We start from the raw sequence: 12,510 nt of genomic DNA on the forward strand, positions 1-12,510 counted from the left end.
CCTGCCACGGAGGTTCAGGCTCCCTAAGCTTGGGGGTCCTCCGCTGCGATGCAGACCTGCTGTGTGGGCGTCACCCACCTGGGCCTCCCTGAGCCTGCCCTGTGGAACTTGGGGGCCAGAGAGAGAACGGGAACCAGTGTGAGGCTCGGTGCCTGCCGTGCTGGAATCAAGTCCTTTGTCTCTGATCCAGGACTTCGTGTCTTCTGCCAGCATCCAGGCAGCAGGAATCGGCTAACTTATTAGTTTGCAAGAAGGGTAAAATCTTAGACCTTTCATAGTTCTTGACAACTTATCAAATACTTTTTCCTCCCATTTATCATCTGAGGCTAGAGGGTATTCACCACAGGCCTGGCTCTCCCAAGCTGCGTGCTGCTGTCCCGCAGTAGCCGCGGGGAGGGGGGAGGGATGCCTGGTCCCTGGCCAGCGCTTTCTTGATAGATAAAGCTGCTCCGGAGTGGGAAGACCCCCCCCCCCCCCAATGCCCTGGATGGAAGTTTGACAGAAAACCTAACTGCAGGATCAAGTGGTGCAGACCATTTGAATCAAAGGCATGTATTTCAAAGGTGGGTTGCCTCCAAATCAAGAGTAAGTACCCCATAAAGAGGGAGGGGGAGGCACTGAGTAGTGACATGTGCAGACTCCTCGCTCGGAACCTGAAGGCGAGCTCACAGTGCCTGCCCTTGGCTTGTGCCTGCCCTTGGCTTTACCTCGTGCAGCAGCTGTCGGGAGAAGTCCCGGTACTCAGGGCTGCTGCGGTTCTGCAGCGCCTCGGTCATGGTGCGGTCCAGGATCCTCACTGTGACTCCAAACACACGGGCCTCTGAGATGGACAATCACGCACATTAGCTGGAACCGTGTGAGCTAACGTCATAGGGTTTTCTGCCAATGTTTTTGGTAAAGCCTATTCTTTGAGGGAAAATAAGAAAAAAGATCGAGGCCTGCACCACCGAGGTACCACCGTGACCAGGCAGAGGGGAGCTCGGACCTCGGGCCAGGAGAAACGCCAGCCACCTGGCAGAGCCCCATGGCATGCCAGCTGCCTCTGGACCAGACTTCCCAGCTCATTGCTACGCGGTGTTCGGGGAAAAGGTTCTTTCCCGCTGGGCGCAGGCATCAGCTCGGCAGTGTATCACATGGGGAATGCGGCAGGCTTCGTGGAGATTTGGTGTGGTGCTCAGGTCTGGGTTCGGGGAATTTACACACACTCAGCCCTGCGAGTTAAGTGTGACAGAGGGTCTTTCAATGCCTGCAGGAGGGGAGCGAGGAGCCCGTGATGGCCATGACCACCATGACACTGTTCAGGGCACACGGAGAACCCAGGGCTCCATCAGGATGGCGGGCCGCGGCCGTGCCTGCCCCTGCCTACTTAGAAGAAGAGCACCAATTTGCATCTCTGGGGCCAACAATCGGGATAGAAAGACCAGCGCACAGGTAACACAAGGCATTCAGGCGAGCGCCTTACCGGTCCTGACAGGCAGCATCGCGGTGACATCGGCCCCACATGCCTCATAGCCGGTCTTCACCCAGTACAGCACTCCGGCCTCCAGCCCAGTCACCTCCAGGGTTGTCCCCTGGGTCCTGGCACTCCTGAGCAGCTCCTCACCCCTGTAAACTTGCACAAGGAAGGTGCGGTTCTGGGTGGAGTTTAAACTCCAGGACACTTGAAAGCTGTTGCTGGTGACGCTGAGGATCATGTAGTCTGTGATGGGAGGGTCGTCTGTGAACATACAGAGAGAAGATTCGGAGAACGTCAGGGAGAGGCAACAAATGCAGAACCAGCAGGTGGGACTGTTCAAACCAAACGCTTCTGCACAGCAAGGAAACCACCCACGAGGTGAAAAGGCAGCTGAGGGATTGGAGAAGATAATCTGCAAATCACACATCTGATAAGGCTTAGTATCCAACAGCAAAAAAAAAACAATCCACTTACAGAACGGGCACAAAATCTGAATAGACCTCTTCCCAAAGAAGATGTATAGGCATCCAACAAGCACATGGGAAGATGCTCAGCATCACACATCACCAGGGAAATGCAAATCAAAAGTACAGTGAGGCCTCACTTCTCACCTGTTAGAACAGCATCATCAAAAGGCAAGGGTTAGGTGCCGGCGAGGGGTGTGGGGAAAAGGGAACCCTTGTGCACCATTGGTACGGCCACTATGGAAGACGGTATGGAGGTTTCTCGAAGAATGAAAACTAGAGCTGCCGTAGGACCCAGGGACCCCACTTCTGGGTATTTACCCAGAGGAAAGGAAATCACTCTCGCGAAGGAATTTTTGCACCTCAGGGTTCGCTGTGGCTTTTTTCACAACAGCCAAGACGTGGGAACAGCCCAAGCTGGTTCACAGCTGTGGTCGTTATGGTGGGTCATGGGCTGAACTGCATCCCCCAATATTCATAGGTTGAAGTCTTAACTCCCCGTACATCAGAATGTGACAGTATTGGGAGACAGGGTCTTTAAAGAGGTAACTAAGTCAAAGTTAGGTAATTAGGATGGGCCCTACTCCGATCTGACTATGTCCTTCCAAGAAAGGGAGTTGACTCAGGAATCGGGCTGTGGCTTCTTATGTTTTCATATTAAAATCCATGTTTGAGCCCAACCGGTGTGGCTCAGTAGACTGAGCATTGGCCCATGGACTGAGAGGTCCCAGTTCGATTCCTGGTCAGGGCACATGCCCAGGTTGTGGGCTCGATCCCCAGTGGGGGGCGTGCAGGAGGCAGCCGATCGATGTCTCTCTCACACATCAATATTTCTATCTCTCTCTTCTTTCCTCTCTCTAAAAAATTAATAAAAACATTTAAAAAATTTTTTTAATTAAAAAAAATAAAATCTAGCCCTGGCCGGTTTGGCTCAGCGGTTAGAGCGTCGACCTGCGGTCCGGAGAGACCCGGGTTCGGTTCCCGCTAAGGGCACGTACCTCGGTTGCAGTTTGTCCCCGGCCCTGGTTGGTCGTGCGAGTGGCAGCCACTCGATGTGTCCCTTTCACATCGATGTTTCTCTCTCTCTCTCTCTCTGTTCCTCTCTCTCCCTCCCACTCTACCTGAACAAAAAATGGAAAAATGTCCTCCGGTGAGGATAAAAATATAAATAAAATAAAATCTATGTTTGGGGGAGCAATACTCTAATATAATACTCTAGTACATAATACTCTAATTACCTAATATAACAAGTAATATATATTTCTTAATACTCAAATATTAAACCTCTATTTTGGAAGAAAATTCTGGCATACAACAGGCACCTGGGTAATATGAATTATGTAAAAAGGAGGTTGGTCCTCAAGCCAGGCACAGTCGTGTTTACATCAGGATTTGACTTGTGTAAAAAGCAAGCCATAAGGATATTTTCTAAAAACCTTCTGCAAAACCATAGTAAAAAGAAAGTTAAAAAGTGTCTGAAGTTTCCCAAAGCTCTTCTTGTAAGGATTCACAAAACATGTTTTCTAGTATCATGAACAATTTTCTCTCTCCAGACAAATGGGTCTGCTTCCTTTCAGTAAAATAAACGAATAAATGTGTCATTTCACTCATTTTTCTTTTTTTCTTCGCTGCCAAGATGCTCAGACTCAAGTTCAGTGCTTCACCCTTGTCCTGTGACTCAGCCCTGCTGTGTCTTCCTCCAACTGAGCACTGAGCTGGCTGCCTTTTGTAAATGGGGGTGTCCTGTGTATGCATGGTTCCTTACCGTAACCCCTGTGGTTCCCCCTCCAAGCAGGTGGAGATAAATTACAGCGAGCCCAACCCTCCCTTCCCTGCCATTCTGGCACAGGACCGGGGACCTCCATCTACATTCTGGCTGTTCCCTGAGAACTCTCCCAGGATGGGGAGGTACAGTGTTTGTTTGTTTTTGTGCATTTATCTTCAGACAGAGAGGGAGAAAGAGAGAGAGAGAAACATCGAAGTAAAAGCGACACATTGATTGGTTGTCACCTGCACAACCCCAACCAAGGCTGGGGACAAACTGTAACTGAGATACGTGCCCTTTGCGGGAATCGAACCCGGAACTCCCTGGTCCGCGGGCCGACGCTCTAACCGCTGAGCCAAATCGGCCAGGGCTGTACAGCGTATCTGAAGACACCTGTGTCCTTTTCAGACTTCTGCCCTCCGGAACTGGAGGAGACTATGTTACTGTAGTTTTAGTCTTTTGAAAAAAATAATGCATTAGATCATTTTCTTTTTCTTTTCTTTTTACCATTTCTCTGCCGTTTTATGCCACCAGGTGTGTGGCTCTGGGACAGCAGTCACAGGGCAGGAATCCACCTCCTAGTCTCCCCGAACCCGTTTTCCAGGCAGCTGGGCTGGACAGCAACTTGGCCAGTCTGTGTGGCTGCACCCTCAGCCAGCGTCTGACACACTGTGGCTAATCCCCCTTCCGTAGGACGGAGCTTGAGACACGCTGACCTGAGAATCGTCCTGCTGCTGCCTTTGCTCCAACTTGGAACTCGTCCTTCGTTAGCCAGGATGTCCTGCTTGCACGACCCCTTAGCTTTCTGACGGCCCTCGTCCAATGTGGCCCTGGGAAATAACACCCGCTTCGCGCCTGGGTGACCCCAGGACACTGCTGCCATGGGGTCCTCCCCATCCTTCGTCTGGGAACTTGGTCTTTATTTCGGTGAAGCTCATTGGATTCCGTGCCTGTGGGTCTGGGCCTTGTCTCTCCTGGGCAGCCCAGACTCATGTCTGGTGAAGCAGGAAGGGGCCTGCAGGGGGCGCTGCCTTTCCCAGGACATCCCGTGTCAGGCTGTTCCTCTTTTCCCTGGGCCTGTCACCCTGACACCTGACCCTTGCAAAGGTAGAAATGCCGAGGATGCGCAGTCTGCGCAGTTAGGGACGAGGGGTCTGACTCCGGTGAACGTGAGTGGCCACTTCCCGCCAGCCTGGCTGCCCCTCGGACGGGCAGCCCTGCCCTGGCCAAGCACAGGCTCGGGAGACATTTCTTTACGGAGTTGAATAGCTGTTCGGCTCCAGCTGAGAAGGGGACCGTGTTGGAGGGAGTTGGGAGGACCCTTGAACACAGTTCCACTCTGTCCCAAGAGCAGAACGTGTTTCTGGAACATGACAGGCAACCCGGCAATATTTCTTACGGTTTCTGTTTTGTGCAAGAATCCAGCTGCCCCGTGTGTCATTAATCGAATGACTAATTTCACAAGAAAAGCATGTGAAATTTGTGCTGTATTTTCCACGGATTTGTACCTCTGAACCATTCCAGCAGATTGCTCATCAATATGAGCTTCTAAATTTAAAACATGTGCTGCTTCGCTTGGCCACATGCGGTCGGAGCTCTCCGGGTCTCCAGCGCCGAGTTCGCAGCGTCCGCCCGTGGAGTGGAGCCGGGCGGGGCCGCGGCCCCTGTCTGTGTACCTGTGGCCCAGCCTTTATCTGGAAGGAGCCTCGGAACTCAGTATCCGGGGCAGCGTGGTGATGGTTGGCTGACAACATTCCTAACTATAAATAGAGCCTGATATTTTTTTCAGATTCCTGGCCAGAGTACTTTCAATAAGTGTATTCCAACCCTCTATGCTCAGTGACGAACAGGACTCCCTGCCTGGAGGCCCCAGTGCGGGAGATCCAAGGGTGGTCAGCGGGGGAGCCTGTGAAAAGCTCGTGGGCTCAGTTGTGCGTGGAGGGCACTCATCAGACCCTCAGAGTCATGGGCTGCGTGGTGGAGGGGTGTCTTGTTGCTGGAAGTGGGCTGGGAGGTGCACCGCCCAAACATCCAGAGACCCCGGGAATAGCCGCCGGCAAACCTCCCTCTCCACTGACTGATGTCAAGTATGTGCTGAGCGGCTGTCTGCCAAGTGCAGGGGCTCATTAGCAGTGACCGGGAGACCTGCCCCATGGAACTTCATCCTGGAGGAAGTAGGACATCCCAGTGGAGGAAGACTGACCTGCACCCCTCCCGGTCCTCAAGTGGAGCTGGGAACCAGCCCCTCCGAGCGCGCCCGCAGCCTCCGCCTCCCCCTCCACAGCAGAGCAGAGCGGGGAGTCAGCGAGCATCTTGCACTCATGCTGTCCTGGATCACCAAGGGAGCAGTCCAGGCCTCCAGAACTCTGGTCAGCTCCTGATCCTCGGCACCATGTGGGCGGGAAGGGCATGGCCACCGGGTGGCACAACGCAGTGACAAGGGGCAGCCCCGGGGGAAATACCGCGGGGCAGTTGCCTGGTGGGGTTGTTCTAAGGATGAAATAAGGTGACAATAGAAAGGTGCTCATTACAGAGCTGGGTGACCTAAGTGCTAAGCAGTTCTTGGCTGTGTTATTCTGAACAAAGGGAGGGCCTCGCGGTTAATGGTCCTTTAGAGGGACTCGGACGTGCACATTAAATTAAGTAATTCAACGTGATTGTAACAATATTCTCCATAACCACTTCACAAAGTTACTGAAAGTCCTAGTTTCTATAGCAGAATGTTGGAAGCCACCTTAATGCCCCCCGAGAGACAAATAGCTGAGACATTATATCACTGCTACACAACATCATTATTACTCAACCGTGGAAATTAGGGTTATGAAGACCAGGTTGCTTCTTGGAAACCTTGAACGGGGAATGGAGAAAGCAGAATACAAAATTGCATGCACAGCAGGATTTAAATAGGGAAAAATAACAGTTTGCTGGCGCATAGAGACTGGGGGTGACTTATCTTTCCACTGTTGCTAGAATGTTGCTAAAGTAATAAATCAGATTCTGCAATGACAAAAGAAAGTTTTAGTGGCCAAATTGAATAAGTGGTATCTGCTCTAGGCTGGACTCTGAGAGAAGTACCCCGTCCGTCTGTGCCCAGCCTGCAGCCTCCTCTCCCGCCGATCCCCTGCCTGTGCTGTGCACCCCTGTGCTCTGGGTCCTGGTGTCTGTCTAGCAGACACGCCTCCCCACCACACCCACCATCTCACCACCAGCCACCTGCTTCCAGGACCCCATCTGACCTTTACCTCCCTGCTCCCTGCCTTGCCTCAAGTCACTTGGATTGAGATAAGATGTCCCATATAATAGGAAACCCCATATAACAGGGTTCGACCTCTGGCAGGTGTACCCCTTGAAATGTCAATACCCCTTGAAATACCTCAGGCCCAGGCCCCTTCACTCTTTTTGCTCCCCCACCACTAGTATCTGAGCCTTAGCCTCACTGTCACCATGTGGCTCAGATGGCCAATGGGGCCTTGGCCATCACAGTCCTGTGCCCAGCCTGGCCCCAGCAGGGCCCATAACCATTAAGCAGTCTTCCTGACTCTCATAGATACTTCTGCAACATCTCATTGGCTAAAACGAGTCACATGGCCACCCTGCCTGCAAGAGAGGTAGGGAAACCTGGTCTCTTCAACTAAGGCATTTCCACACAAAACCCAATCCAAATTCTGTTGCTAAGGAAGGAAAGAGTGAATTTGGGGCCTGCAATACCTCTCTAGTCTAGTCTTTACCCAGCATAGTAGGCACAGTACCTGGTGCATAACAGGCACTCATTAAAATGTGTCCCGTAAGTGAGTAAATGAACCCTCTCTGCCCATCCACGCAAGCTAGGGGATTCCATCTTAGCATCTCCCGCTCACCATCCAGCTGCACCTTCGGCCTTGCTCGCCTGCAGACAGCTCTGCAGGCTGTGGGCATTAAGCTTCTCCTGACCACACGCCGGCCACTGGAGCAACTGCAGGTGACCAGCATCCCCAGCTCGGGAGGCCCTAGGGGGAGGGGAGAAGTCCAAGAGCAGCTTCCCAGAAGAGAGAAGGCTGGACTGGGCCCTGGAGCGCAAGAACTGACCAGGTCTCTCCTGCCGGCACGTGAGCCTGCTTCAGCATCACCCATCTTCCAAAAGGACACTCCTGGGAGTCTGCCCTCTCCTGCAGGCTCTGCTTGGTCTCAGCCTCCTCATTGCAAACGCTTCTGAGACTCTTTCCTACTGTTCTTCCAGCCTCACTCGTCTCTTTGCAAGCTGCTCCTCCTGTACTGACTTCTAAATAGTGGGGTTCCTCAGCCAGAGGCCCCAGGCCCCCTTCTGATGCCCCAACCATGCCCATACTGAAATGCCGCCTGGATGCTGATGACCCCAGATGTCCGTACGCAGCTCAGTCCACCTCTGAGCTCTAGCGCCCAATATCCAACTCAGCATCCTGGCCTCTCCACGCGACTTCAATCCCCTCTCAATATAAACTGTTATTGTCAAAAATAATAGTCATAGCCCTAGTCTTCCCCCAACTCATTCAGGAATTACTGTCTGTTCCGTCCTTTGGCCAAGACATCTGCACGGGCCTCATTTCCCTCTTTCTCTTTCCCGTCTAATTAACCAGCAGTCCCAGGGATGGTCCCGATTACTCCTGGGCCCAGCGGATTAATAGGGCCGCTTCCACTCTCAAAGGTGACCCAGTGTAAACAATAGATCACACATTATCCTACCCACATACGTGACGCCTGGCAAGCATCTGGCATGTTCTCTCCTGAGTTTCCTGAGAGCAGAGACGATGATCGATTCGTACGTGTTTCCATCACCAGCATCTCACACAGTGAGTGGCACATAAATAAACATGGTTTCGATCAAAGAATGAAGAATAGCCGGGTATGAGATCAAGAACAATCTACAGAACCAGGCGACGAGTCTCTGCCTGACCAGCCTTTTCCTCGTTACAGGAGGAGCGGATCCCTGTGGTCTACGGACTGTCTCGTCTGAAGAGGCTGCTTGCACGGGTCCTGTGCCATCTTACCTTCACACGTGCGGTTCAGCCTCTGGGGAGACGAGGTCAGCCCCTCCGGGTGGCGGACACACTGGTACGAGCCCTCCACGTTCAGACACAGTTCCCTTTCGGAGCAGGCGTTGAGTTCCTTGTAGAAGCATTCATTCACATCTACCGGAGAGAAGAACAGGGGAGTTGGAACCACCTGGTCATCCTCACGAACCTCCCAATGTGTGTCCCAGGAGCGGAGGAGGTGGACTGGGCAGCGGGCCCCAGGTGCCTCCGATGCCCTGTGATAGAGCCCGCCGAGCTGTCCCACAACTCAGGACACGCGGGCCGGCACCCTGTGGCTTGGGGGGCTGTGGGGGCTGTCGTTGCCTTGGGGCTGTATCGAGTCTGAAGGGTCATAAAATGATGGGTCCAAACATCCTACCAAAGAATTAACCTGGTGGATGGGCCCCTCTCCAGACTGAGAGAGAGAACAGAGCAGCCCCTGCCATTCAGAAGTGGCCTGTCACTCAGCTGGGCCCCGTCACTCTCCGATCGACAGAAGCCATCTCACAGAACACACAGGCTGCTCCCCGACTGGGAGAAAGTGGACAGAACCACGCCACCGCACGACTTCCCAAGTCAGCCCGAGGAGAGGCCCCGTGTCACCCACGGATACCTTGGGCTAAGGTGTGACTCTGGTTTCACTAACTGTAGCTCCTCTCGGGCTCGCTTGCCCCTCTCCATAAGGAAGATTTGCTGAGATGCCCAATCAGATCCTCACTTGCTGACAGCGTCCGCTCCAGAGCAAACCCTGGAGCGAAGCTGTCCCCTGAAGCCGCCAGTGGAAGCCCACATCCCGCCGCAGGTTCGCTTCGCCGGCCCCGGCCCACGCCCTGCTCTCGCTGCCTCCAGCGCTGACCCCGTGGTCACCCACAGACACGCTCCTGCGGCCCAGCCGGGGCCTTCGCGGACCAGGCAGGCTCGTCTCTCGTGGGCGCTGCTCAGTTTGGTCCGCAAGCACGTCTGTGGGTTTTCAGAGGAATGAATGGTCCAGAGCCGGGCGTATGCCCTTCACTGCCCTTCACTGCCCTGGAAGGAGCTTCGCCCACAGAAGCAGCCACCCTCCCAGGGAGCAGGGAACTCAGCTGCCTCCCGTCGTGGAAAAGGACGTGCTGCTGGGGCCCTGTGCTCACACCCTGCCCACGGCTCCTTCCGTGTCACGTGGCAGCTGAGCACTGAGAAGAGGCCACGTGGCCCACAGCCCGAAGAATTTACTGTACGATGCTTTCAGGAAATGTTTGCTAGCCCCTGATATACACCAAACAAAGGGAGGGAGAAAGGGAGGGAGGGAGAAGGGATAGGAAGGGAACGAAGGAAGGGAGGAAGGGAGGGGGGAGGGAGAGAGGGAGGGGGAGGGAGGGGGAAGGAGGAGGGAGGGAGGGAGGACGGACCAGGTAATTCTTCCAGAAACAAGGCCACATCTGTGTTCTTCACCAAATTCAACCCTGCACAAATTCTGCTGACGGAGCCTTCTAGGTACAAGGATGTCCTTGGCAGGGTGGGAGGGAGGCAGGGGGACATGTAGGAACCTGAGCGCTAGAGGAAGAAACCCTTGTGTTGCTCTGGGGTCCGTTCACCGGCGCCCACATGGATGGAAGGAGAAACCCGGGTATGGGGGGTATGGAGGACACAGAGTTTAAACTTGTTTGGACCAGTGTGAGCTAAAATGGGTCAGCCACTGAGATGACATGGAGGGACCTGGAGAGTATTATGCTAAACAAAATAAGCCAATCAGAGAAAGACAAATACCATGTGATCTCACTTATTTGTGGAATGTAATGAACAAGGTGGGCTGATGAACGAAATATGTAGACCCAGAGACATAGAAGGAGTACGGTTCAGACTGACAGACCTCAGAGGAGGGGGTGGGGGGAGGGAGGCGATGAACCAAAGAACTTATTACATGTCTGCGTAACCGGTGGACACAGACAACAATGCTGGGGGGTGGGGGGTGGCGGGATGGGGAGGAGGGTGTCTGGGAGGGGAAAGGAGAAACATCTGTAAATAAATTAAGAAAAATTGGAAAAATAAAAACAAAATAAAATGGCTCAGCCCCCCCTTACCTGCTGGATTATTTTCCACGCCGGCACCCACCCCCACGGAGAGGCCCAGGGAAAGCACACCTTGCACCTGGATGTTGATCACTTCGTAGACACGCTTCACAATGCTGTCCAGCACTGCGGAGACCCTGGCCACGGGCACCGGCTGTGGCAGACCCAGTAGCAGCCTGGACACTGTGGTCGAGGTGTCCCCACAGGCCGAGTGCAGGTGGTGGACAGCGGCGTCCGTCGGCTGCAGGGCACTGGTGACCTGTGAAGCCGGAGTTAGAGCATCACCCAGTGAACCTGCCGCCATCAGACAGACAGGGAGACTGGGGCCCGGAGCTCAAGTTCACGCGCACGCACCGCTCTGCAGAAGAGAACGACGGTGGTTTGTTCCGCCGTCATCCCAGTAGCGCCCTGCACACTGGTTTACAAATACTTCCGCAGCACCAGCTGTCCTGGGCTGACCAGTGTCCACCCTTATGCTGAACTCCTACCCCAGGACTTCAGAAGGGCCCTTATTTGGAAATGAGGTGTTCTTACACAAAGACGAGATTTGGACAGAGGCAGACACTGATAGGAGGAAATGCTGGGGAGACACAGGGAGAAGACAGTCACCTACAAGCCACGGAGAGGGGCCTGGAAGGGTCCCTTCCTTCACAGCCTCAGAAGGAGCAGCCCTGCACGCACCTCGAACTCAGGCCTCTGGCCTTCAGACCTGTGGGAGCAGAAGGTCTGTCGTGTGAGCCCCCAGTCTGCGGCACTCTGTCACGGCTAGCCCCGGAACAAAACACGAGTCACCCCTGGGGCCCCTCAGGCCCCATCCTCACAGCTCATGGCAGAGAGTTAGACTGGAAATTCAAAAACTGCACGTCAAACCATGGCCTTGTGTTGTGCATCTGATTTTTTTAGCTTCAGGGATCTGTTTTCTCATGTCATATGAATCCTTTTTTCCAACCTAATATTTGTTTAAGCTCTTTCCATGTACTGTTTAAACCTCATGGCCACCATCTCAATAGGATGATAACTATTTCTAATCAATGGACGTGGTATGGAAGGCACAGAGAGGTTAAGTAACTCGCCCAAGGCCACACAGCTGATGAGTGGCTGCCCTGGGGTTTGAACCCTGGCAGTCTGGCTCCTGAGCCCTGCTCTCACTGGCCGATGGGGCTGTCTGCCCCTGCCCCTCACAAGCTTAGAGAAGACAAAACCACCCCCAGCTGGGGCAGTTAAGGAGGCTTCCAGGGGACGGTGTCCTTTCGAAATGCCTCTCAAGCCGCTTACTGGACGGCCCAGAGCAAGGTGAGTTTGTGTGCCATCTGTTCTGAGGGGAAGGGACCCAGTCTGAGTCTGTTTCCCCGTCACACAGGGGACACAAAGGTGGGATCCGAAGGTCAGGCGGGACCAGCCACAGTGCGTGGGGCCCAGTGCAGAAGGAAAATTGGGGGCCTTATTCGAACAGTGTGAAACATTTCCAGAGGCACCACAGAGCATCGGAGTGTGGGACCCTTCTGAGCCGAGGGTGACTCCCACCTTGGAAGGACCTCCATTCGGGGACCATGAGCGGAGCCCCGTCCGGCACCGTGAAGACGTCCTGGCTGGAGGCCGCAGAGGTGCTGGACGGAGCCGGGCTCTCCCGCAGGAATGGGGTTGCTCCTCAGGGGACATGTGGCACCTCCAGAGATCTTTTTGGTTGTCAGAAAACTATCTAGGCTTGTTCCTGGGTTCTTGTGCTGAGAAATCCTATGATGTCGGGCAG

At 53.9% G+C, this 12,510-nt stretch overlaps 1 protein-coding gene across 1 annotated transcript in view; it reads right to left on the reverse strand.

The window, feature by feature from the left end:
* The window catches only part of UMODL1 (uromodulin like 1), a 49,339-nt gene that overhangs the window by 26,588 nt on the left and 10,241 nt on the right, over positions 1 to 12,510 (reverse strand). Inside the window, exons 5-8 of the mRNA XM_036243633.1 lie at positions 10,833 to 11,019; positions 8,689 to 8,829; positions 1,463 to 1,717; positions 708 to 820 (exon numbers count right to left, since the gene is read on the reverse strand). Coding sequence (XP_036099526.1) covers positions 708 to 820; positions 1,463 to 1,717; positions 8,689 to 8,829; positions 10,833 to 11,019 — 696 coding nt within the window. The remainder of the gene's footprint in view (positions 1 to 707; positions 821 to 1,462; positions 1,718 to 8,688; positions 8,830 to 10,832; positions 11,020 to 12,510) is intronic.

The sequence above is a fragment of the Molossus molossus genome, unplaced genomic scaffold (genome assembly GCF_014108415.1).
Source record: "Molossus molossus isolate mMolMol1 unplaced genomic scaffold, mMolMol1.p scaffold_m16_p_5, whole genome shotgun sequence".
NCBI classification, from domain to species: domain Eukaryota; kingdom Metazoa; phylum Chordata; class Mammalia; order Chiroptera; family Molossidae; genus Molossus; species Molossus molossus.